This window comes from Crotalus tigris, unplaced genomic scaffold, assembly GCF_016545835.1.
Source record: "Crotalus tigris isolate CLP2741 ecotype Arizona unplaced genomic scaffold, ASM1654583v1 scf7180000017628.32516253702:7417878, whole genome shotgun sequence".
Lineage (NCBI taxonomy): Eukaryota > Metazoa > Chordata > Lepidosauria > Squamata > Viperidae > Crotalus > Crotalus tigris.
The window spans coordinates 4,317,837-4,342,858 of NW_024096523.1; the positions used below are offsets into that span (position 1 = coordinate 4,317,837).

Sequence of the window (25,022 nt, forward strand, 5' to 3'; positions counted from 1 at the left end):
TGTGGCACAGGACTATTACTATGCGTACAGGCAGAGTCCTCCAACTGATGAAAAGAATCAGAAATTTTGGAAAGTTAAATATTTGTTCTTAGGAAAGAAAAACATTACTAAAATGAGTTTCATTATTTTTCAGATAATCTCACTGTTTATTTTTTATAACTATTTTATTAGAATTTTAAACAACAGACATAAAAACTAATATTTAAGATAAAAAAGTAAAGAAAAAAAGAAGGCAAAATGCAGAAAAAAGAGAAAAATGCATACAAAGAAGTGACAAAAAGAATTATATAAAGAAATTATTTTGACTACATTAAACAGATATAGTTCTTAATATTTTCAGTACATACCAAGTTGAATATAAACAATTTTTTTTATTTATGCATATGATAACTTCAACATATAACATATTTTCTAATCAGCTTATGTTTCTATTATATTTATAAAAATCATCTTAGTCATTATATGTCCTGTTCATACTTTTTATTAAAGCTTAGTTTCCCCTCAATATTCAGACCACTCTTATCAGTCATACTTTTCTCAAAATTCATTACCTTTAAATATCCAAACTTTTCATTTAAATACACTATCTCAATGTTTTAACATTTCATATATTCTAGAAATATTATACTACTTATATATTATATATTATTGGAAGAAGAGAGGATCAAGAAATATATTACCAACTAACATATTGAGTAATTGTAGAAATTGTTATTGATTGTTTTGAATATATGAATCCAGACAACACACTGTTCACGAAGCATTAAAGATTGTGATTGGAAAATAATTATATATATATACATATATATATATATATATATATATATATATATATATATATATATATGTATGTGTATGTGTATGTGTATGTGTATGTGTATGTGTATGTGTATGTGTATATATGTATATATGTAGGTCTTTGGTTGTTTGGGTTTTCTCCCGCGTAAAATTGGAAGTGTCTTGGCGACGTTTCGATGAAGTCCCATTCGTCATCTTCAGGCTGGTGCTTTCAGCTTCGTGCTTCGAGGAGCAGTGTGTGGTCTTAGCTGTTTCTTCCTTTTAACTGCCAGTGGGGGTATGAACTGATTGGGTGGGAGCTTGGCTGTGTTCTGATTGGGTGGAGGTGTGTTCTGATTGGTTAGGGGCATGGCTGTGCTCTGATTGGCTGGGGGGTTGGCTGTGCTCTGATTGGCTGGGGGAGTGTTCTGTTTGGTTGTGCTCAGGTTAGTCTGAGATGCAGGGGGGTTTAAGATTTTGGGCTGCCTTGCTATTTTTTGGCTTCGCGTTCGTGGTCGTGCCTCATCTTCATGGAGGGTGTCAGTTTGCTTCATGTATGGATTGGAGGGGTTTAAAGTGGCTAATGATGCAGCTGTGGTCTGGCTTCTGGTTTGTGGTCGTGCCTCATCATCGGTGTGGCTTTGGGTTTGCTTTTTGCGTGGATGTGTGATGGTGACATCCTGTGTGGTTTTTATGAGTGTGGGTCTGGTATCATTTTTTGTGTTAGGGAGTCGTTTGTCAATAAGGGCGGGTTTCCAAATGGCTGGTAGGCGGGAGGTATCATCTTGCTTGTTCATGCTGTGTGGGCGTTTTTCTATCTCAATGGCTTCTCTGATTATTCTGTTATTAAAATGTTCACTTTTGGCAATGGTTCTGGTATTTTTAAAGTCAATTTCATGTCCTGTGGCTTTAAGGTGTTGGACCAGGGAAGATGTTGGTTCCTCTTTTTTGACTGAGTTCTTATGTTCTTCAATGCGTGCACTTATTCTTCTGTTGGTTTGTCCGATGTATGTGGTGGGACAAGTGGTGCATGGGATTTCGTATACTCCTTGATTTTCTAATTCAATTTTATCTTTGGGGTTTCTAAGGATGGTGGATATTTTTCTGTTTGTGCAGAATGCTGTTTTGATGTTGTGTTTATGGAGGATCTTACTGATTCTGTCTGTGGTGCCTTTTATGTATGGGAGGAGGGCTTTGCCGTTTTCTTGTTCTTTGTCTTGGATTTTAGTGGGGGTTTCTTTTTGGATTAGGTTTGTAATCTTATTTCTTTGGAATCCATTGGATGTTAGTACATTGGTGAGAGTGTGTAGTTCGGTTTTTAGGTGTTGTTCGTCAGCTAAGCGTTTTGTTCTGGAGATGAGTGTCTTGGCTACAGAGTTGATCTGTGCTGGGTGGTGGTGTGAGAGAGCGTGCAGATAGCGGTTTGTGTGTGTTTTCTTCTGGTAGATGGTGTGTCCTAGGGAGCCATTGGATTTCTTGTAGACTAAGACATCCAGGAAGGGAAGTTGGTTGTTAGCTTCTGTTTCCATGGTGAACTGTATTTTGGGGTGTAGGCTGTTGAGGTGTGTGAGGAAGTTGTCCAGTTTTTCTTTCCCATGTGGCCAGATTATGAAGGTGTCGTCTACGTATCTGAGCCAGAGTTTGGGTTTGTGATCCATTTTTCTAGAGCTTGGGTTTCAAAGTGTTCCATGTAGAGGTTTGCAATGACAGGTGAGAGGGGTGATCCCATGGGTGCTCCTTCTGTTTGTTTGTATTTTTGTCCATTATAGATGAAGTATGTGTTGGATAGGCAGTGGTTGGTCAGATCTAAGATGTGTTTGGGGGGGTTATATTTGTTTTGGATAGCTGTCAAGGCTTCTTTGATACACTTGGGTGAAGAGGGATATACCATCGAAGCTCACAAGTAGGTCGCTGGGCTGTAAGTTTTGTTTCTTTATGATCTCTATAAACTGGAATGAGTTTTTTACGTGTGAGGTGATGGATTCTGCATAGGGCTGTAGTTGTTTGGCGAGAAATTTGGCTAGGTTTTGTAGAGGTGAGCCTATGGAGCTGACTATAGGTCTGAGTGGGGTTCCTTCTTTGTGTATCTTGGGGAGACCATAGAGTTTGGGGCATCTGGATGATTTCTCTCTGGGAATGATTCTTTGCTGGATCTCTTCGCTAATGGGGGAGGCTTTTATTTTGGATCTGGTGGTTTTTTCCAGGTAGGTGGTGGGATCTGTATTTAGGGGTTTGTATGTGGAGTCTTGGAGTAGGTTGGTTAATTTGGTTTGGTAGTCAGATGTGTTCATAACCACCATGGCATTGCCCTTGTCTGCTGGTAGGATTATTATGCTTGTGTCTTCTTTCAGGTTACGTAGTGCTGTCTGTTCCTCTTTGGGTAAGTTGTTTTTGGGTGGCTTGCTGGTGCAGAGGATATTGGTGATTTCGAGTCTGATTCTGTTGGCGTCGTTGGGGTTGATTTTGGTCAGGCTGGTTTCAACTCCACATATAATGGTTTCAGTGGGGATGTGTTTGGGAACGACTGCAAAGTTGAGTCCTTTGGAAAGGACATCAGTTTCGGCTTTGGTGAGGATCCTATCTGAGATGTTATGCATTGTTTGTTTCATGTGTGGCTGTGAGAGAGGAGGGGTTTGTTTCTGGCGTTCTTGTAGTCTTCGGAGTTTGTTGGTGTGTGTATCTGTCTTGAGGGTGGTCTGTGTTTCGGCTCTCCAGACGGCGAGTTGTTTGGATTTGTCCCAAAGTGCAGGGTGGATCTTGTTGCTGAGTTTGAGGTGGAGTGTGAGGAGATCTTTGTTAATTCGGTCTAGGAGGAATCTTTTTGTGTGAAGTTCATTTCTGATTAGGGCCAATTCTGTTCTTTTCAGGATCTGTTTGGTGGCTGCAGAGTTGGAGTGGAATTTCAGTTGGAAACATGTGGGGATTAGATTTTGATCTCGGCAGTTGCATAGGAATGCGAGGTCGCATAAAATGGAAGCTCTTTGGACTTCAAGTTTTTCATAGGTCCTGATCAGATGGTGGATTTCCTCCCCGTAGAGGTTCGATATTTGTTTTCTGAGGTTTTCGCGGGTGTTTGTATGTAGGTCTTTGGTTGTTCGGGTTTTCTCCCGCGTAAAATTGGAAGTGTCTTGGCGACATTTCGACAAAGTCCCATTCGTCATCTTCAGGCTGGTGCTTTCAGCTTTGTGCTTCGAGGAGCAGTGTGTGGTCTTAGCTGTTTCTTCCTTTTAACTGCCAGTGGCGGTATGAACTGATTGGGTGGGAGCTTGGCTGTGTTCTGATTGGGTGGAGGTGTGTTCTGATTGGTTAGGGGCGTGGCTATGCTCTGATTGGCACAGCTCTATGGTCTCCCCAAGATACACAAAGAAGGAACCCCACTCAGACCTATAGTCAGCTCCATAGGCTCACCTCTACAAAACCTAGCCAAATTTCTCGCCAAACAACTATAGCCCTATGCAGAATCCATCACCTCACACGTAAAAAACTCATTCCAGTTTATAGAGATCATAAAGAAACAAAACTTACAGCCCAGCGACCTACTTGTGAGCTTCGATGGTATATCCCTCTTCACCCAAGTGTATCAAAGAAGCCTTGACAGCTATCCAAAACAAATATAACCCCCCCAAACACATCTTAGATCTGACCAACCACTGCCTATCCAACACATACTTCATCTATAATGGATAAAAATACAAACAAACAGAAGGAGCACCCATGGGATCACCCCTCTCACCTGTCATTGCAAACCTCTACATGGAACACTTTGAAACCCAAGCTCTAGAAAAATTGGATCACAAACCCAAACTCTGGCTCAGATACGTAGACGACACCTTCATAATCTGGCCACATGGGAAAGAAAAACTGGACAACTTCCTCACACACCTCAACAGCCTACACCCCAAAATACAGTCACCATGGAAACAGAAGCTAACAACCAACTTCCCTTCCTGGATGTCTTAGTCTACAAGAAATCCAATGGCTCCCTAGGACATACCATCTACCAGAAGAAAACACACACAAACCGCTATCTGCACGCTCTCTCACACCACCACCCAGCACAGATCAACTCCGTAGCCAAGACACTCATCTCCAGAACAAAACACTTAGCTGACGAACAACACCTAAAAACCGAACTACACACTCTCACCAATGTACTAACATCCAATGGATTCCAAAGAAATAAGATTACAAACCTAATCCAAAAAGAAACCCCCACTAAAATCCAAGACAAAGAACAAGAAAACGGCAAAGCCCTCCTCCCATACATAAAAGGCACCACAGACAGAATCAGTAAGATCCTCCATAAACACAACATCAAAACAGCATTCTGCACAAACAGAAAAATATCCACCATCCTTAGAAACCCCAAAGATAAAATTGACTTAGAAAATCAAGGAATATATGAAATCCCATGCACTGCTTGTCCCAACACATACATCGGACAAACCAACAGAAGAATAAGTGCACGCATTGAAGAACATAAGAACTCAGTCAAAAAAGAGGAACCAACATCTTCCCTGGTCCAACACCTTAAAGCCACAGGACATGAAATTGACTTTAAAAATACCAGAACCATTGCCAAAAGTGAACATTTTAATAACAGAATAATCAGAGAAGCCATCGAAATAGAAAAACGCCCACACAGCATGAACAAGCAAGATGATACCTCCCGCCTACCAGCCATTTGGAAACCCGCCCTTATTGACAAACGACTCCCTAACACAAAAAATGATACCAGATCCACACTCATAAAAACCACACAGGATGTCACCATCACACATCCACGCAAAAAGCAAACCCAAAGCCACACCGATGATGAGGCACAACCACAAACCAGAAGCCAGACCACAGCTGCATCATTAGCCACTTTAAACCCCTCCAGTCCATACATGAAGCAAACTGACACCCTCCATGAAGATGAGGCACGACCACGCACGCGAAGCCAAAAAAATAGCAAGGCAGCCCAAAATCTTAAACCGCCCTGCATCTCAGACTAACCTGAGCACAACCAAACAGAACACTCCCCCAGCCAATCAGAGCACAGCCAACCCCCCAGCCAATCAGAGCACAGCCATGCCCCTAACCAATCAGAACACACCTCCACCCAATCAGAACACAGCCAAGCTCCCACCCAATCAGTTCATACCCCCACTGGCAGTTAAAAGGAAGAAACAGCTAAGACCACACACTGCTCCTCGAAGCACGAAGCTGAAAGCACCAGCCTGAAGATGACAAATGGGACTTCATCGAAACGTCGCCAAGACACTTCCAATTTTACGCGGGAGAAAACCCGAACAACCAAAGACCTACATACAAACACCCGCGAAATCTTTATTCATAATGACAGTGGTCTATAATTACTTATTAGAGTTAGATCGTGCCCCTCTTTAGGGATTAATGCTACATTAGCCTCTTTCCACGTCTTTGGCATCTTTCCTCCCTGTAAAATAGAATTTATGTTTTGGAGGGGTGGTAAAAGTTCATCCTCGGAGGATTTGCAATAGGAATCTGATAATCCATCTGGTCCAACTACTTTTCCTGGATTAATCTTTTTTATGACTTCAGAAACTTATTTTTATGGGAACATAACCTGTTTTTGCTTCTCTGTAAGCCTTGCTAAATCTTTGTTTTCCAAGTATTCATCTATTTTCCAAAGAAATATCATGTCATTTACACAAATTAGAATAATAGTGAGGAAATGTTTTCTATATAACTGCATTGTCCATTAATATAGTATCTCTTTCTTCAAGTTTCAAAATCATTTCCTTTTCTTTCTCTTTTCTTAGTTTACATGCTAGCCATTTCCTTGGTTTATTTGCCAATTCAAAATTCTTTTGCTTTGTATAGCTCATTTTTATTTTCATTTCTCTTGCTGTTAACATTGATAATTGTTGCTTTAAAAGTTTGATTTTATGTGCAGTGCTTAACGTTTCTGGCAAATTCTCTTTTCTTTTTATCACATCCAAAATAGCCTGTTTTCTCTTGGATCTTTTTAAGATTAGTAAAATAATTTGTGATGAAAGTTTTCTTGTATCCCAAATCATTCTTAAATTAATAACTTTATTTCAGTTATTTATAAAAACTTTCTACCTGCAATCTTCTACTCTTTTTGTAATAGCTTCTTTTTAATTTCCATCTGAAAGGTAGATATCCTTTTATCAACCAAACTCACAGGATTATGATCAGAAAAAGTCTTTGGTAACATCTCAGCTTTAGAAATCATAGCCAAGTTAACTTGTTTATATCTTCAGACATTTGTTTTATAGAATTTTCCATCTTATCGAGCCTTTCGTCCATTTTTTTTCAGGGGCTATTAATCTGAATTCAAGTGACTGAGCCAATTTAGCATTTTCTGAAGTAAATTTAAATTGTTTTATTATCTTTCTTGACCAGCTGTTCCAAGGAAACTCTTCTACTCTAATCTTGCAGCCCATATGTTAAGCACAAAGAATTAGGACCATAGGTTAAATTGCAGTTCAGAAGATGTATTACTCAATCCTATACATAAGAATAATCTAATCAACTGAAGTTCAGTACTAAATTGGGTGCCAGATAAGGGTCAACAGAATTCAAGAGAGGTTGGACTAGACCATTTGTGAGAAGGTAATGATTCTAAGCTAATGACTTGTTTAATTCCACCCCCAGCTCTGCCTGTTCTTCTATATTCTTACTTAAAAATGAAAATGCTAAACAGAGGAGAAGATCAACACAAATTTCATTCACTCTTTTTTAAAGCTGTAATTGTAGACACACGTCATATTTGCATCTCCAAGGTTACCATCTAGAACTCAGTCTATTCAAATTATCTTCATAGATTGTTTTGTAAATTCAATCAGTTATTGGGAGTCTTTTAGTGCAAAGCAAGAAGCATTCCCAGAAAAGGTCTGAGTCAATTGTTTAATCCAGATAGGATTTTGGCAATCAGTTTCGTAGAAAAATTAATCTTTTGCAAATAACTTTCCCCTTCATCCAGTTTAAAGTTATTTATATCATCTCTTGTTAAGCTGTCTGCCAAAAATCAAATACTTACCAAGATAATTCTTATGTGTTGTAAAAGGGAATCTCTCTCAGACTGTACAATAAATACATCAAAATTTGATTAAGAAATGCAGGTTGACTGTTTTTTTGTCCATATTGGCTGTACCATAGCTGTGAACATAGATGGAATCCCATACCTCCCAACTACTCAACTCGCAAGCAAACTGCAAAAACTTTCAGTTTTACAGTTAACTTATAGGAGCATCTGTCCAGGGTTATTTCACATTCCCTTCTTTGTCTGGAGAGAATTTGGTGCCTCCAGGTTCTGATCTCTGCTGTAATACTGTCCTTGCTCTCTGAAGATGATTGAACCACTTTTAATCCTTATCAGAAACTGTACTGCATCTTTTAGTATGCCTGTTTATGAAGTCTTGTGAAAGTCATCAAGTTTCAGGATTATGTTGTTAGACTGTTAGGGCTGCAGCAGCTCACTGTGTGTTACTGAAGTATAACCTCATGTTACAGAAATGCAAAACACAGTTTTGCTTTGCAGAAGCAATGGCTAAGAAGAGAATTCTCTACTTTCAAAGTAGATGTTGAAATAAAAGGTTGTACCAGATACCATACATGGGCATGACCAGCACAACTCATTTGTGGTGTTGTTGTTTTAATAAGGCTACCTGAGGCAATTGAATAAGAAGTATGGAAGTTATGCCCTATGAAATGCATTAAAATCCAGTGAGGGATGGCAACCAGAGTTGTTTTCCAAGCTTATAGATTTATGTGCCCAACCGTCTCTTGTCCGTGGATCCTCTGCAGTGGCTATTGGGATGTAGTAATGAGCACAGTGAAGTCACTCCAATGATCTCCTACAGTTTTTCTCCAGACCTTGCCTTGGATTCCCCTGGCACCGATCATTTCGTCATCATAGCCCAGCTGAAGGAAGAAGTCGCCACTTTGAAGAAAATGCTGCACCAGAAGGATCAGATGATCCTAGAGAAAGAAAAAAAGGTAACACCTTGAAGCTCCTTGATGGGATGCTTTGTTTCAAAGCAGACTCTCCTATATTGCTCACTGCATTGTTCACCCAGTATTGCTTGAAGAGGAGGGGTCAGGATCTAACACCTTAATGAGACTCTAAGCCAGTGTTTCTCAACTTTAGCAAATATAGCTGAAGTCCAGACATCTTAAAGTTGCAAAGGCCGAGAAACACTGCTGTAAGCCCAGAACTGCTGTGGGAGTGAACCCATACTGTCTTTTCAGAGTTTGCATTTGAAAGTGATCTATGAAATATTGGCTCTGTTGAGTATAACTTCATACTCATTGATCTGAGAAAAGCAAAGAAAAATAATCCATTTCTTTTTCTGAGTATTTTTTAAAACATACAGCCTCCTTCCCAACCAGCAATTAAAACAATGTCAACTTATCCGTCTGTCTGTCTGTCTATCTATCTATCTATCTATCTATCTATCTATCTATCTATCTATCTATCTATCTATCTATCTATCTATCATTAAAATGATAAACATTAAAAATCCAGCACCAAAGTTAAATTTTCACATGCATTCCATCACTACGTCCTCTCATCAGTCTCACACTGTTCCACACTTGGATGACTAGGAGTGGGGGGGGGGGCTGCCAAAATTCAGGAGAAAGGTGTTCTTTAGGACAGGGACTATCAGAGAAAAATCACACTTCCTAAACCCCGTAAGATGGCAACATTTAAGGGAAGGGAATAGAAGCCTGCCCATCCTATTTGACCTGATAAGACAGGTGAATGTCCTTAGAGCAGTGGTTCTCAACGTTTATGTGACGGCGACCCCCGTCACACAAACGTGCCGGCACCCCCTGAGGGGGAAAAATGGCGGATCACCTTGTTTGGCGACCCCCGAGAAATGGTCGATCGACCCCAAATGGGGTCGCGACCCATAGGTTGAGAACCAATGCCTTAGAGAGAGGCAGTCCTGCAGATTACCTGGCTCTCTGCCATGTAGGGTTTAAAAGTAATAGCCAACACCTTGAATTCCACCCAGAATAAAATTTGGAACCAGTGCAGCTTGCTCAACAGAGGTGTTGGAGGTCTATAGTGGCCATGAACTCCTGCACTACCTCAGATCCCAGGCCCAGAGAAGGCAGATTCAAGTCCCAGAACCATAAACCTGGGGAACTCCACTGCTTGCCCAGTCACAGTCCAGGAACACAGGCAGGGATGCTGCTACAGTGCAGGGAGGAAAGTAAGTGAGCAGCAATCCCCACTGATCCCTATGGGCCAACCTGACAAAGAAGGTCTCACATCCCGCAATCTCTTGGGGCCAGTGACAACAGCCACACCCTCACCTGGCCCTAGAATCATGGTTGGTGCCAGGCTTGAAACCTAGGAGGGCACGTTTCTGGGAGGGGAACTCTCCTTTGATGTCTTTGTTTCCTTTCTTCTATCATTTTTATTACTATTGTATCTTTTAAACTGTTCTACATTGTTGCCAAGAAAACAATACGGGGCTTGTCCATAAATCTACCTGGAGTCTAGCTTCATTGGAAGTTAATTTTATCTTTTCCCTGTTTCCTCTTAAATCATCACTTTGAATTAGCTGATTGGAATGATTGATGAGATCACGGCATGGAAAAAAGAATATGATTGAGCAGGCAAGATAAGTAATCTTGTTTGAGGTTTAAAGCTGGAACTTATTGGTAGATAAGTAAAGGACTGGTTTGTATTTTGTCAGTTCTCTTCTATGGGGTAAAAATATGGACAGGGATCAAAATGACAATCAGAGAAATAGAAACCTTTGAAATTTCAGGTTGCAAAAGATGACCAAAACTATCTCATTTTGAACATGGCAAAATGAGATGGTCCTCCATAGTATGGGAAAGATGAAGAAATTGTTAATAACATTCAAAAATAAATAGGAATATTTAGGACATATAATATACCACAAAAATTCCCGGTCTGTCTGTCTCTCTCTCACATTGCAATCACAAACCCCAAACATAATGCATAGCTTCAAGCCCTAAAAGCTTCTCAGAAAAGTTGTATCTTCAGCTTTTTCTGGAAGATAATGTTGGAGATAGACGAATCTCCAGTGGCTGATGATTCCAGAGGTCCTGCCCCATCACAGAAAAACAACACTTCTGGGCTGTTCCTGCATCCACCCCCCAAAAAACCCTCCCAAAATGGGGACAACCAGCTGCTTGTCCCAGCATGAAGTATCAGGCTGACTTGAGCTAGGATATATGGTCCTACAGATTACCAGGCACCAATAATCCATAAAGGGGTTTAGAGTCATGGGAGATGCAGCACTCAAAAATGACACATATTCTGGCTGAAAGACATATCTGCATGGTTTGGCAAAAAAAAAAAAAAAAAGCAATGTTCTTCTTTTGGACAGTAACCCAAAGTAACAAATACTGCTGATAGTCACCAGTGTCCAATAGAAGATAATATATGATTTTTCTGAGGTTCTCTTCTCCCTCTCCCTCTCCCTCTCCTTTTAAAAAAAAAAATAGTGCCATTATTTCACTGGATATTTAGTAGGATGTGACTCCAGTGCTGGAATATTTTATTTATTTGAAAAATTATTTATTATAACAAAATACACATGCAACATCAATGTAGCCATTTCTTTATCTCTTGTTACTTGTTAACTTTTTTTGTGCATGCTCAAATACTGTGAACTCCCATGTATATGCACATATTTCACGGATGCACCACCCAAGGACGGAGGCAGTATTCAGCTCTCTGAAAATGATAACAAAACGACTTATTTTTTCTCTCTCACTCCAAAATATAGATTAGGGAAATGGAAGTAAGGTACCTTTGGGAGGCAAACCAATCCAAATTCCACCTTTTTTACTCTTCTGTCATCACGTATTAGGTTTATAATTATTTCTTTTGGAGATTGTGTGGAGCAGGTGGCCAGCTTTAGATTTCTGGGTGTTATCATAAAGGAGAACCTATTTCTTGAGACTTTTCAGGAAACAACAACTGAATGAAAAACTGCTGGTGACCTTCTATTGTTGCTCCATAGAGAGCATTCCAACCTATTGCATTTGTGTGTGGTTTGCTTGCTGCACAGTAGCAGATAGGAAAGCACCCCAGAGGGTCATTACCATTGCCCAGAGGATTATTGGCTGCCCACCCCCCCTCCCCCGGATGAACTGTACAGTTCCCATTGTCTTAGGAAAGCTCAAAATATTCTTAAAGACTCATCCTGGACATTCTTTTTTTGAACTATTACCATCTGGCAGACGGTACAGGATAATAAAAACAAAGACAAATAGGTTGAAAAATAGTTTTTATCCCAGAGCTGTAACCATATTAAATACCACTGTATAGTGCAGTGATGGCAAACCTTTTAAAAACCAAGTGCCCAAACTACAACCCAAAACCCACTTATGCATCGTCGGATGCTGGGTGGGTGTGGCCCATTGGGTGGGTGTGGCTGCAGTGGTAACGGCAGACTGGGTGGGACTAAAAAGTTCAATCAATCAGTTCCAACTTTGCAAAGATCTTTTTTTTTCCTGCAAGAAGTTGAAATTGATTGAACTTTTTTTTTTTTTTTGCACATGGCAGCAGAGGCCTAAAGCGAAAAGGTTTTATAAAACCCCGCTGAAGGCCTAGGACTGGGGTGACGGCGCACATGCCCACAGAGAGGGCTCCGAGTGCCGCCTCTGGCACCCATGCCATAGGTTCGCCACCACTGGTATAGTGCAACATTGAAGTGCAATATTAGGGGCAGTGCAATGGTGAATAGAATGTGAAGGATGTGTGTATTTAACGTATGTTCTTATTTGTGGCTTTTACTTGTGTATGGTGTGCACTGAGGACAGCACTTAATTTCGTTGTGAGTTACACAATGATAATAAAGATTATTCTATTCTATTCTATTCTATTCTATTCTAAAAGCTTAAGTCCATTGTTCTCAATAGGGTGGTAGTAGTAAAAGAGACAAGGAAATGGCTTGTGTTCTACCAGCATGAAAGATGTCAGAAGGGAACCCGCGTAGCTAAGTACAGTACCTGTTTCAGTTTTCCAGCAAAATATATTAGGAGGTTAATAAAACCACCTCCTGTCATTCTTCAGCCCGGAACTGACAGTCTGTTCCCCTGGAGGTGGGGGATGAAGCATTATATCAGATCACTTCAGTGCAAATGCACCTCAGCAGCCCTATTTTGTTTGTTCTGGTTTGCAGATAACAGAACTGAAGGCTGACTTGCAGTACCAGGAATCCCAAATGCGGGTGAAAATGAACCAGATGGAAAAAACTCACAAAGAAGTTACAGAACAGTTGCAGGTAACCTTGATTTCATTTGGCCTTTTTACGAGTGTTCACAAAATTCATTAGACTTGATTGCTACATAGTGCTGTGCCAAAATGTGTTGTCTTTTCCCCCCCTCAGTTTTGGCTTGCGTGAACCCAACCATTGTGGTTTATTATATGCCATGTTATGAAAATGTTTCCAGTCTCTGCAGCTCAAGGGTGTGGACTTCAACTCCCAGAATTCCCCAGCCAGCATGGACTTCTCCCTGCAGTCACCAGGAATCAGGATCCAATTTGGGTCAATCACCAGGACCAGAGGTTTAATCTTCTGAGCTTTGGACTTTTGCTGGAGTCCATCCTCAGAAAACCTTTCTCTCACCAGAATGAGAGGTTCCCCGAGGATGGGATCTAGCATGAGTTCAAAAACTCAGAAGACTAAATCTCTGGATCCAGATTGGATCCTGCAACATTATCCTGGGACATATATATTTGCTTTCATTCATCAGGAACCAGATTTGATTCAAGGGACCATAGCAATGTTAAAGAAACCACGGATTAGCAGTGTGCAGATCCAGCCATTTTGGTTTACTCCACGATTTAGCATACTGAAATGTACATTTTATTCACACCTCTCTCTCTCCCTGCAGGCCAAGAACCGAGAGCTCCTGAAACAAGCTGCAGCTTTATCCAAGGGCAAAAAATCTGAGAAATCAGGAGCAATAACTTCCCCTTAAACTCAGGAGATCTCTTGCCCCAAGATGTCTCCCATGGTTCAAGAACCACACCTGGATTGCTACTCGTACGGACATGACAAAATCCTTCGAGATTGGCTATTCCACAGAGTGTGCCAGTGCTGGTTTATAAAATCTCCTCCTCCTGTCACAGGACAGTGATGAGAATGATTGGGAGGCTTGGTCCTCCTGTCTTCCAGACTCATGAACAAGCCCTTTTTAATTTAGCCATTTCTCTCCGACCATTTTTACCATCACTGCCTTGGGATTGATGAAGCAAGAGGGCTGCTTGCTGATCGGACCTTCTTCAGGATTCTGCTTTTCTACTTCACAGGAGACCTAAAGTGGCCAGAGCCTGTTTTAAAAGAATTTCTAAAGCATTTTAAAATGAAAATTCTGCTTATTTTCCCTCAGTTGTTGAGGACAGCTTGAGACCTTTTCTCTCAGGTTTGTAAATTGAGAATCAAGTTTCAACCAGCAATTCTTGAGCTTCTAAAAATTCAAGAGTTTTTTGGCAAAATAGTTGAATATATACTCATATGGAGGACCAGAGGTTATGAATTAATGTTTTGCTCATGTTTTTATGTTTCTTTAGGTAGCACTTTTTTAGGCTGGCTAAACAGCTTTTTGTCATTGATATGTTGAGAGTGATATCAGGAATCAGAAGTAGGCTAAAACTACTTTTCAGGTACATGAAAAGTGAATGGGTGATGAATTCAATTAGTAACAAGTATACAACTATGCAGCTTTTCTTAATAAAAACAAAACAACCATTCTGACTTCCTTGGCAACAGGATAAAGGGAATTGGGGGGAAATGCTGAAACTAGAGGACAAAGATTTTCTGGAATCTTGATCTAAAAGAAAAAGACACCCTCCAGTCAGGTTTTATGTGGCTTGCAAGAAAATGAGATGGCTTTAAGTGCTGGGAGAGCACTCTAATGCCTGTGAACATAGAGATGAAAAGAATTCAGTGACTTTTTCAACTCTGGCCCTCGTGAACTTCCTGGGAAATGGTAAGTTTCCAAAAGCAATGAGAAACTAGTTTGTTTTCAATTTGCTCCAGGCTAAACTGGGGGGGGGGAGAGAGAAGGGGTGTGTGTGAAGAAAATCATTGCAAAGAAATCCTCACTCAGCAATTTGAGATGAGAAAATCACCTTTTTTTATATAAGAGAAGAAACCTGCTGCTGCTGTTGAGTTTCTGGTGATTATCTTTAAGAAAAAAGGAAGACAACCTTGAATGTGGAAGTGTGCAGAAATTGATACTGCACTGCAGGTTGTTTATTTTTTTAATCTTTTGCTCTTTTTGGTAAGAACCCATTGCCTAAGAAAGAGCATACTAAATAGAACCTAGTTTTTATACCTAATATATTTTTAGAAAGAATTGATTCATAGATATTTAAGTAGATTGTTTTCTAGCAATCTCCCCCTCCCCCCCCCACCTCCCAATTAAGAGATAGTGATATTTCTGGAACAATCTAGGTGTTGTTTTTTTCCCTTCATTGTGACAGTTCAATCATGCATTAAAGTGGGTGCTTTACCGTGATGTTCTTTCTGAAATGTATTGTTGATTTGTACAAAAGACATGCTAAAATATGCATCTGGGGGAAGGGGGAATCTTACAGCAGCTTTTTGTTTGGATATTTTGTGTATGCCTTTCTGGGTTGATTCAGCCAAAATAAGCTTTATTTTCTTTCTCTCTGAACTTGGGCTTGGTTTAGCATTGCTGTCCTCATGAAGCACAAAGAGCTTCGGTGCTAGGGTGGAATTCACTATCTGTAGCAAATTAAACATTATTTTTTCATAATTAGGATTTATTGTTCAGTGTGTCTTCTTAAATCTTCTTTCTCTTTCTCTGTAACGGTTTTATTGCTTTAAAATGGCAAAAGCTTCTTGCGATTTTAATAGACTGAATTGCTTTCTACCTGCACTACGGTTGAAAAGTCTCTCAGTTTGGCTTATGAAGATGACATTTCCTGATCAGCATCTTACCACCCCATCCCCAAGCTCGGAGTGATGTTGCATGAATTAAGTGGCTAGGAGGACATAAATGACAGTGCCTTAGGGAAATCCATACCCTCATTGCCTTACTCCTTCAGGAGGTCCATCACAGATAAGTAGATGTCCCCACCTTCGCCAACTCAATGATGAAGAAAAATGTGTGATATGGCGGACTCTGGGATCCGTCAAAAGGAAATTATATATTCGTAGATTGATTATAGGTTAGTAGTAACAGTTATTTGTTCTTAGTCAAGCAGGTGATTGATTGCACAGAGACTACTTTGGTTGAGGTCAGAAAACCTAGGCAGAGATATAATTTGATGGGAGATGGAGACCATCCCAAAATCCCAGGTGTCTAGACTAGACTGAGAAGCTAAAATACATCCCTGAAGCAGAGAACTCTCTTCTGTATTGTTGCCAAGAATGCTACATTGTAGCACTCAGGTAATTACCAGGTGTCTCCACTTGGGGACATTCTTACTTGTTTATACCTGTTCCTTGTGATACCAAGTGCAGTGGCATATACGGTGCATCCTAAATGCAGGAAAGGGCAGGTAAGGTTTATGAGAAGTGTTTTGGTGGTTTGGGTTTGTTTTGTTTGTTTTTGCTTTTTGTTTCTAAAAAAAAAAATAGCTCTCTGAAATCTTTCCATGGGAAGTTAGTGCAAATGATTGATGTCTTAGAATTAAGGAGCTCTATTCTCATGAATAAAGATAAAAATTTAAAAATAGAATTAAATAGAAAAATAGGATCTTAGAGCATGATTTTAAGGAGAAATGCCAACACTTTAATTATTTCCAATAGTTCAGAATATTTTACAGATAATGGCAATGGTTAATACAGCTAACAAACGACGACTTTTGAATATATGTATCCTTCAGTGTAACTTGTTTGGTTACTTTTTTAGCAAGAACAATTTATGATATTTAAATACCTCTGAAAGATGGAGTTTAGCTTTCTAGTATTTTGTGAAAACAAAAGAAGTAATAGAAGTTTAATCATTTCTTATATTTATATGCTTACGGAAATATGGATAAAAAACCAAAATCAGAATTCATAGTGAAATGTTGGATGCTTACTGGTTTTCATAGTTGCTTCAGGCTGTTTCCATTTTGTTGTTACTAAAATTATAATTTTTTCACTAACACAGTCCAAAAATCAATACATTTAAATGGAATATTGTGCCATTTATGGATTATTTCCGTGATCAATTTTTTTTCCTCACTTTTTGATGACTTGCTGAAATAGATTTAAAAGGATTCCATATTGCAAAGAGTTTGAGCAAGCTTCATTGGACCTCAGATCAATGTCTCAGAGGGTTTTTTTTAAAGACTTTCAAGAGAATATATTACTTTTAACAAATTATTTATCACTGATAAAGTTCTTTTGGCATTAAATGATGTACATCATTGTTCAAATATTAATGGTCTTAATTGATGAGATTTAGAAAGCTTGTATATGAATGACTGAACTTGGCTTATTCATAGCCAGTTTAAAACTTGTGACCAATCCATTTGCAAAATATATTCAAAGAAACAGCATAATCTTCAGCTCTATAAAATCCCCATTCCTTGTGCTGAGTAGATTTATCTTCATAGTTGAGAAGAGAATAATTGGAGAATAATAAAATATCAGGCACTATTAATAGATTCTACCTTTCCAGACTTCTTAAATAATATTTGAGGATTTTGAGATAGTAGATAATTAATGCCTTTGTTTTCAGGTGAAACAGTATCGCTTTAATTAAATCAAGAGGGAGATGTATTTATCCTTTAATTATTATTCTAATATGTAATCATTTTTCATTTTAACTCCATAGCATCAAAGTAATATTCCAAATTGGATATATCTAAGCCTCTCTCATGTTTTTCTTAATATTCTGTGGTCAACCTAATCTTTGCTTGTTTATCACTGTATATGATTGAAGGAAAAAATAACTTGCCAATTATGAAATCAAGTAGGCAATAAATTGGTATGCTTGGAATAACATAGAATTTTAGAGGAAAAGACATTTTCCGCTATTGTACCAAATAATGAGAGTGGAAGACATTGCCCTGACTTAAATCCTCTTTTAATCTTGAGCAGAAGAGAATAATTAATCATTAAAGCTTCTTTACCTGGTGCCAGTTGTTTGAAAAACTATGCCTATTTAAACTCACATGAATTAACATGAAATCCAGTAACTTTTTAAAGCCCATTTTATGCTTGCTTAATGTTAATTAACATGGAATTTTTTTTTTACCCTGCTATTCTGTGCTAATTGTTTTATACTAAGATTCAACAAAGTAGTCAGCTTCAACCAAATTTATTTGGGACTTTTATTTATTTACCAAAAATCTGTATATAATCTATTGATAGTAATTGCTACTCTACTTAACATCTTCAGAGCCCAGGAATTAGATCAAAGGACTACTACTACTTATTTAGTGGGGGGGGGGGAATCCATTCTTGGTTATCTTCCTTCATCTCCATAATTCTGAACCAGTAAAACTACAGTTCCCACCATGCCTGACCTAATGTATACACCTCTTCACCTGTCACACAGCTGGCAGCTCCCTGACTCTCTCCTCCAGTGACACGATGGGTTGCATTAGCCAGCAAGAGCTGGGTTTTTGTTAATTGCTTAGCTTTGCAGTCTGTCCCATGCTATAGCAGGATTAGGGCCGTGATCTCATTGAAAAAGGATGGCATGCATGTTAATAGCTGTCTGCTGTATAGCTTCCAAGTGCACTGTCTGGTAGTTGGCTTGTCCTGTTACAAAGAAATGGTAAGTGTGAGAATCCTCCAGAAGATTAAAAAGTATATGGGGGTAATAATTAAAAGAATATAGTGAGCCTTAATTCTAGAGTGAGCTAGCTAGCTATCTGCTGTGAGCTCTGCGTGAGCATCGGGAAGGGCATCCGGCCAGTAAACACTCAGCTCCATTCTGTTACCCTGACTCCACCCCAATGCAAGGGATTACAGGTTCATGAAAAGAAAAGAAAAATTCTAGAGTGTGACATTCTGCCTAATTCCGAGGTCTTAACTGGGCTTTTCAAGCTCTGTGAAGCCGGTCAGCCTCTGAGAGCAAAGGAAAGATCCAAGAAGAAGCAGTGGACACCAGGTTACTGACTTCTATTCCCCATCCCTCTGGGTCTTTCTTAAAATAGTCTGAAAAATAAACTTTCTTCAGAAGCTCTCATGTTGGATCTGCATAAGAAGCTTATCCCACTGATGAGTCCAAACATTGTCCTTTCAAAGAGATGGGTGTGATGCTCATGGGTAGGATTGTAATAAGCAAACTGGGCATACGCGGGTTAAAGAGAACAGAAAATAACAAAATGTATTAAATCCTAAAACACCGCTCTGGAGTTTTCATTTGCAGATCTGAACTGATGTTAACCTTGTATTCTAGCTTGAATTTTAAAAAATGGTTCCAAAGTAGCAAACTATCTAAAAGTTGTGCCTCCTTTTTTCTTTGGTTCTCTCTCAGAGATTTCTTGAGGCCAAAAGGTACTTAGCCAATGTCCACTCTCTGGTTCTTGCTTCAAGTGAGAGACAGCCTGGAGATTGGAATTGAAATGATAAAAAACAGATGTTCTTGGATCATTCACAGCAGGATTATATAGAATAAAATCTATAGGTATACACTTTGTTAGACATTGGTCATATGCCACATGTATTCATTGCCAGCACTCATTGTAGAAGTATTTTTTCAAAGGAAACCTCTCATATATTTTTAAGATACAAAATGGTCTGTTCCAGTTTCTCTGTTTGCATGACTGAGCCAAAAATTCACAGTGCAGAACATAATGAATTGATAAGGAAATTGATGAAGACAATTGCAAAAAGAAAAAAAGTTTATTTTCCCCCATCATTTATTTTAGATGAGTCTCTCCAGAGCCAGACTTGGAAACTTTTCCTGTAGTGTATCTATGTAGAGCAGAAAATAGCAACTATTTCATGGCTGAGTCCATGCAATCTGTTCAGCTACTTAAAGCTGAGTTATAGATCTAGCAGCTGTTTTGCAGAAGCTAAGCTTGGTTAGATTTATTTGTGGCTAAGTGTGTTGTGCAAACCCTGTCTATTTGGACAGTAACTACAAAAACATGAAAAGTTTGAGTAAGAAAATCAAAAGCATCTTGTGAATTCAGCCACTGTGTTCCCTAAGTAAGGTAGCTGTATGAACCACCAATCCCTGTTATCATCAAATGACACAATTGTGTGTATTTCAACTACCTTTATTTGGCAGGACAGTTGGTATTTAACGCTTCAGTTATTCCCCTTCTAACATTTTTTTAAAAATTTTATTTGCTCATTTTATGTCATTATTTATACTCGTCCTTTAAGGTTCAACAACCCAAGTTGCTGTGATTTAAAAAAACTGCAAGAGAGTGTAATAAAAGGAACTTCTATTCTTCAAAATTTAGCTCCACCTACAGAATTTCCAAAAATGAAATATCCCTAGAGCAGGGGTGTCAAACTCAATTTCATTGAGGGCTGCATCAGCATTGTGGTTGCCCTCGGGGGGGGGGGGATGTGTGGCCAGGGTGGGTGCGGCCTACTGGGTGGTGTGGATGGAGTGGGGGTGGCCTACTGGATGGGCGTGGCCAGCTCTACATCATTCGTGTCAAGGGAGCCTGTGGGGGCCTTGGCAGGAGTGGGACAGATCTGAGGGTCTCTGGCAGAAAGGGGTGGGACCAGGGCAGAGCTCATCAAGCCGGGTATGTGACGTAGGCAAGGGCCATTTGCTGGCCATTTCCAGACAATGGTGGATTTCTTCATTCCTCACAAAGGGTGACACTTCCCCAGCATGCACCCAGGGGGTGGGACTGATGCGGCAGGGGCTGGTTCCTTGCTGGTTCCAGACGGCCTTGTGGAGCTAAGACTGAATGCGTTTCAGCATAGATGGCCACCACAAAATTGTACATTGGCTCCCGGACGGCCTGGGCCAGGACCAAGGCAGCGGGGGCCGTTCCCTCACTGTTTCCAGGATGGCTTCGCAGGCCACATCCAGCCCCCGGGCCTTGTGTTTGACATGTTTGCCCTAGAGGATGAACAGTCAAAAAATAGATACTGGCATCTTTTAAGATTGTGGACTTCAACTCCCAAACTTCCCAGCCAAAAGCTAGCTAGTATGTGTGTGTATGTGTGTGTGTGCGCGTGTGTGTGTGTTGCTGGGGAGGTTTTTTGTTGCTGTTTTTTGATACCGGATCCTTAGGACCAGTCTCCTGCAGTTCCATGTCCATTGTACAGACCAGTCTGACCCTGGAAGCAGAGGCCAGGACTAGACAGAAAGACCTATATCGGATGCCTGTTTACTTGAATGAGCAGGACGGATGTGGAAATCAGATCATTCCTTTCCATTTTAGGTATGGGGCATTTAACTTCTAAGAAACTGATATTTATAATGGGCCAGTTCTTCTGTGAAGTTATGTCTCTTTTTAAACTTGATTCACATATGCAGACTGTGGTGGAGGAACTGTGAAGTGACAACAACATTAAGTTTTTGTGCAGCTGGGCAGCTGAAATTTAATAAACTACACTTTCCTTTAAAAGAAATATGTATGGTAATGTACTACCAACAAATTGTGCAAACAAATTGATGTGCTCATCAATATATAGTCAACTGTTTCATTTTGAATCGGTTTCTGAAAATGGTTTGTTAAACAGACTCCCCCAATGTAGAGTCTTGAACATCAGAGTATCTCTAGTGAGCATGATCTATGGGTTACTAACTGCATGATGGGACCTGTCAAGCTGTCTTGGAGGATACTAACCTAGAGGAAGCTGTTGTGACTTGAACAGGCTGGCTGAAGATTATGGGAGCTGAACATTATACGGCACACGTCTGTTCCAGAAAGACTGCCTTATAAAGTTACTGTTCCTCTTTCTTGATTCCTATATGAAGCTAAACCGTAACCCGTGGTTTACCAAACAAAAGAGCTAGTGTGAGCGATTATGGAGAGGTTGGGAAAATAGTGAGAAATAGCTGGGCTTTCACACTGCTCAACGTCAAAACCAAAGAAACTATGGTTAAGCATAATGCACATTAATTAGCCATTGTGTTGGCATCTGCTTCAGCTTCTGGAGAGCTTGGGATTAAGAGTTTCCACTCTCAAATGGTCTCTGATAATTACCTTGATAAACCCTTGTTCGGTTCTTCCAAGGTGTTTGCAATCTCTATATATCTGTATATTTATATATGTATGTGTATACATACACACTGTGTGTACTACATATCAGATGAAATCTGTCAAGTTGAACTTGACGCCTAAGAGCCGAGGTGGCGCAGCAGTTAGAGTGCAGTACTGCAGGCCACTTTAGCTGACTGTGTTCAGCAGGTCAGCGGTTCAAATCTCACCGGCTCAAGGTTGACTCAGCCTTCCATCCTTCCGGGGTAGGTAAAATGAGGACCCAGATTGTTGGGGGCAATGTAAATATATATATACATTGCTTACTGGTGTACACCGCTTAGAGAGTGCTTGCACTTAAAGCAGTATATAAGTCTCATAAATAAATAAATACTAACTTTTCGGTATGTCCATGTAGTTTCCTCTACAATCATATGGAACTGATTTTCCATGGTTCCTTTTGATATATTTTTCAACTTCTAGACTTGGAATTTTTGTTGACTTGCATCCAAGTTGAAATCTGTTCCAATCCTGCTTCACTTTTTTAAGATCATCCAAGGTTGGCTATCCCTTGCCACCTGTGTGTTCGTATGCATCCATGTGCTTGTATCCAATCAAAAGGATTAAAGGTTCAACTAGAAACCTCACTAAAGCTGCACAGTCAGGATAAATACCTAGTCCACAATCTATCTGGTGTCAGAAGACCTAATTTCCCTCTCTCCGCCACCCCCCAGCAGTTCAACCTTGCTCCACAACAATCTCCCTGAGACAGTTCACAACAACAGCAACTGGTTCAACAAGTTCTTTTCCCAGCTATATTGGTAAATCCTTATTGAGACACTGTTGAGCAATGGTGAACTGTGGTTAAAAATAGTTCTTAGGTAGATGTGTGTGAGAGGGAGGGAGAGAGGGCTTTTGCAGTGTGATTTGCCCAGATTGGAGGAAGAATCACCTTTCTCTATAGACATTGGGTCTTTCTCTGCCCTTCCTCTGCTCCCAACTGCTCACTCATTGGCTCTGCTGCAAAGCAGGAAGGCAATATACAGAGACATGTAGCTCTAATTGGCAGACTGGCTTGGTTCATATAGAGAAAGGCTGTTGCTGGGCAAAGCAAAAAAGAAAAAAGGTTTTGGAATACTAATTGCAGCTTCTGCTTTAGGACTGTGCTGCATGGAGCTCTTAAAATCACAAAGCAGAACTTGTTATCAGGTTGTTGCCCCAATTAAAAATCCTGCTGAAATGAAGAGCAAGCTAAAATAGGGTTAACGGTATCAAAGCAGCAACAATCCACAGAACCTTTAGGTGGCACCAAAGGCAGCAAAGCAAATTCTCATTCTTTGTAGCCATCTAGTGGTCATCTGGGATTTGGCAGCTCAGACATACCACTGTCAAAATAGCTGGGAAAAGCAAAAGCCAAGCTTAGTGGGGGTTTTATTGTTTCTTCTAATCATGATTTCCTGGAATGAATATGTAACAGTTACATTCACCCTTATTTTGGAAAAAGACAAAAAAGTTTTGCACTGCTTGCAGAGATGTATGTAACTTATTGCTTCTGGGAAAATTCCTTGGGACTCTCAAGAAATAGCAAATATATTACCAAAGAATTAGTTTTATTTGATGCCATCTTGGTCGTTGCAGCCTGTAAGTGAAAGCCCTACATATTGGAATCTTGTCCCACTGAAATATGGGGAGCTGACTTTGCGGTATTCTGACAACAGACTATCACACAACTACAGTCCTATGTTCACTTCTTATTTCACAAACATTGCCTGCACTGCTTTTCTCTCTCTTTTTTTTTTTTTTTTTTTTTTTTTTTTTTTTTGAGCCCATCATAAATTTATTTGAAGGCCAGTTTTTGGTTTGTTTGTTTTTTAATCTCTTTATCTTTCTTCTCCTCTGCCTATACTTAAACTTTCAATCCTCTTCCTCCTCACTCTCCTTTACTGTCTTTTCACATATTTCTCCTGCACAATGTCATACGAAAACACATTTTGCAATTCCTCAATGAGGCTTCTGTTTTTCTAACATCCTCAGATGCTTGAAGATTTCTCCCTAATGTTTCAGAAGTGAATTTCGTTATGAGAGGGGACAGGGAGAAGGCTGTTGTTGCTCGTTTGCTCTTGCCTTTCTTTCCAGCACTTGAGAGTCCCCTTCCTCCCTTCATATTCCAGTTTCAAAAGCCCCCCTCCTGGAGTATTTTGCTCCTGGTATCTTTCTTTGGATCAAAGGGATACAAGGAAGCAGCAATCTGCCAGGGAGAGAATTGTCCAATGAAGGAGAAGACATTTACACACAGACACACACAGTCACAAACAGAACCATGTTGTTAGGGAAATGCACACATATTGGTTTCCACTTCTGCGAATTTCACTGAAATTCTTTGCTCCTACAAAAGACATGTTTGAAAACAAACCCTGCCATCTGCCATAGAAATGTAATGGTGCCTTCAGGTTGAGCCCAGCTCTTGTGTTCACGCCAGCCACCTAGCAATGATATGAATTTATTTTGCCACTATGTTCAGAATGCATTCTCATCTTTCTAATCTAGTCTAACTTACAGCCCTGTTTTTGTGGATAGCCCCCAACTCCCCCTATCCAAGTATTAACTAGGACAGTGGTGGTGAACCTATGGTACGGGTGCCAGAGGCGGCACTCAGAGTCCTCTCTGGGCACACGCGCCGTCACCCCAGTCCTAAGCCTTCAGCTGGGTTTTATAAAACCTTTTCGCCTTTGCCACCATTTGCAAAAAAAAAAAAAAAGGTTCAATCAATCAGTCAATTTCAACTTCTCGCGGGGGAAAAAAAGATCTTGCAAAGTTGGAATTGATTGATTGAACTTTTTAGTCCCACCCAGTCTGCCGTTACCACTGCAGCCACGCCCACCCAATGGGCCACACCTACCCGGCACTCGACGATGGATGCATAAGTGGGTTTTGGGTTGCAGTTTGGGCACTCGGTCTCTAAAAGGTTCGCCATCACTGAACTAGGATCATCAACCCCAGTTTGGCAAAGGTCAGGTTGACCATCCCATCCTCCAGTGGGGTTGGGTGCCCCACTCTCCCCACCCAAAATGTTCCAATGTCTTCTATTAATTACTAAAGAGGTGGGATGAGAAAGGATCAGTCTTAAATTGGGTTCTTCCCGCATTGCACTTCTTTTCATTTAAAC

The 25,022-nt window shown here is 40.1% G+C and overlaps 2 protein-coding genes across 2 annotated transcripts in view; both read left to right on the plus strand.

The window, feature by feature from the left end:
* The window catches only part of FAM76A (family with sequence similarity 76 member A), a 32,605-nt gene extending 17,050 nt beyond the window's left edge, over window positions 1-15,555 (plus strand). The window contains exons 7-9 of the mRNA XM_039334275.1: window positions 8,631-8,766; window positions 12,945-13,046; window positions 13,660-15,555. Coding sequence (XP_039190209.1) covers window positions 8,631-8,766; window positions 12,945-13,046; window positions 13,660-13,746 — 325 coding nt within the window. The 3' untranslated portion in view covers window positions 13,747-15,555. The remainder of the gene's footprint in view (window positions 1-8,630; window positions 8,767-12,944; window positions 13,047-13,659) is intronic.
* SESN2 (sestrin 2) overlaps window positions 14,628-25,022 on the plus strand; it is a 53,825-nt gene continuing 43,430 nt past the window's right edge. The window contains exon 1 of the mRNA XM_039334274.1: window positions 14,628-14,757. Coding sequence (XP_039190208.1) covers window positions 14,755-14,757 — 3 coding nt within the window. The 5' untranslated portion in view covers window positions 14,628-14,754. The remainder of the gene's footprint in view (window positions 14,758-25,022) is intronic.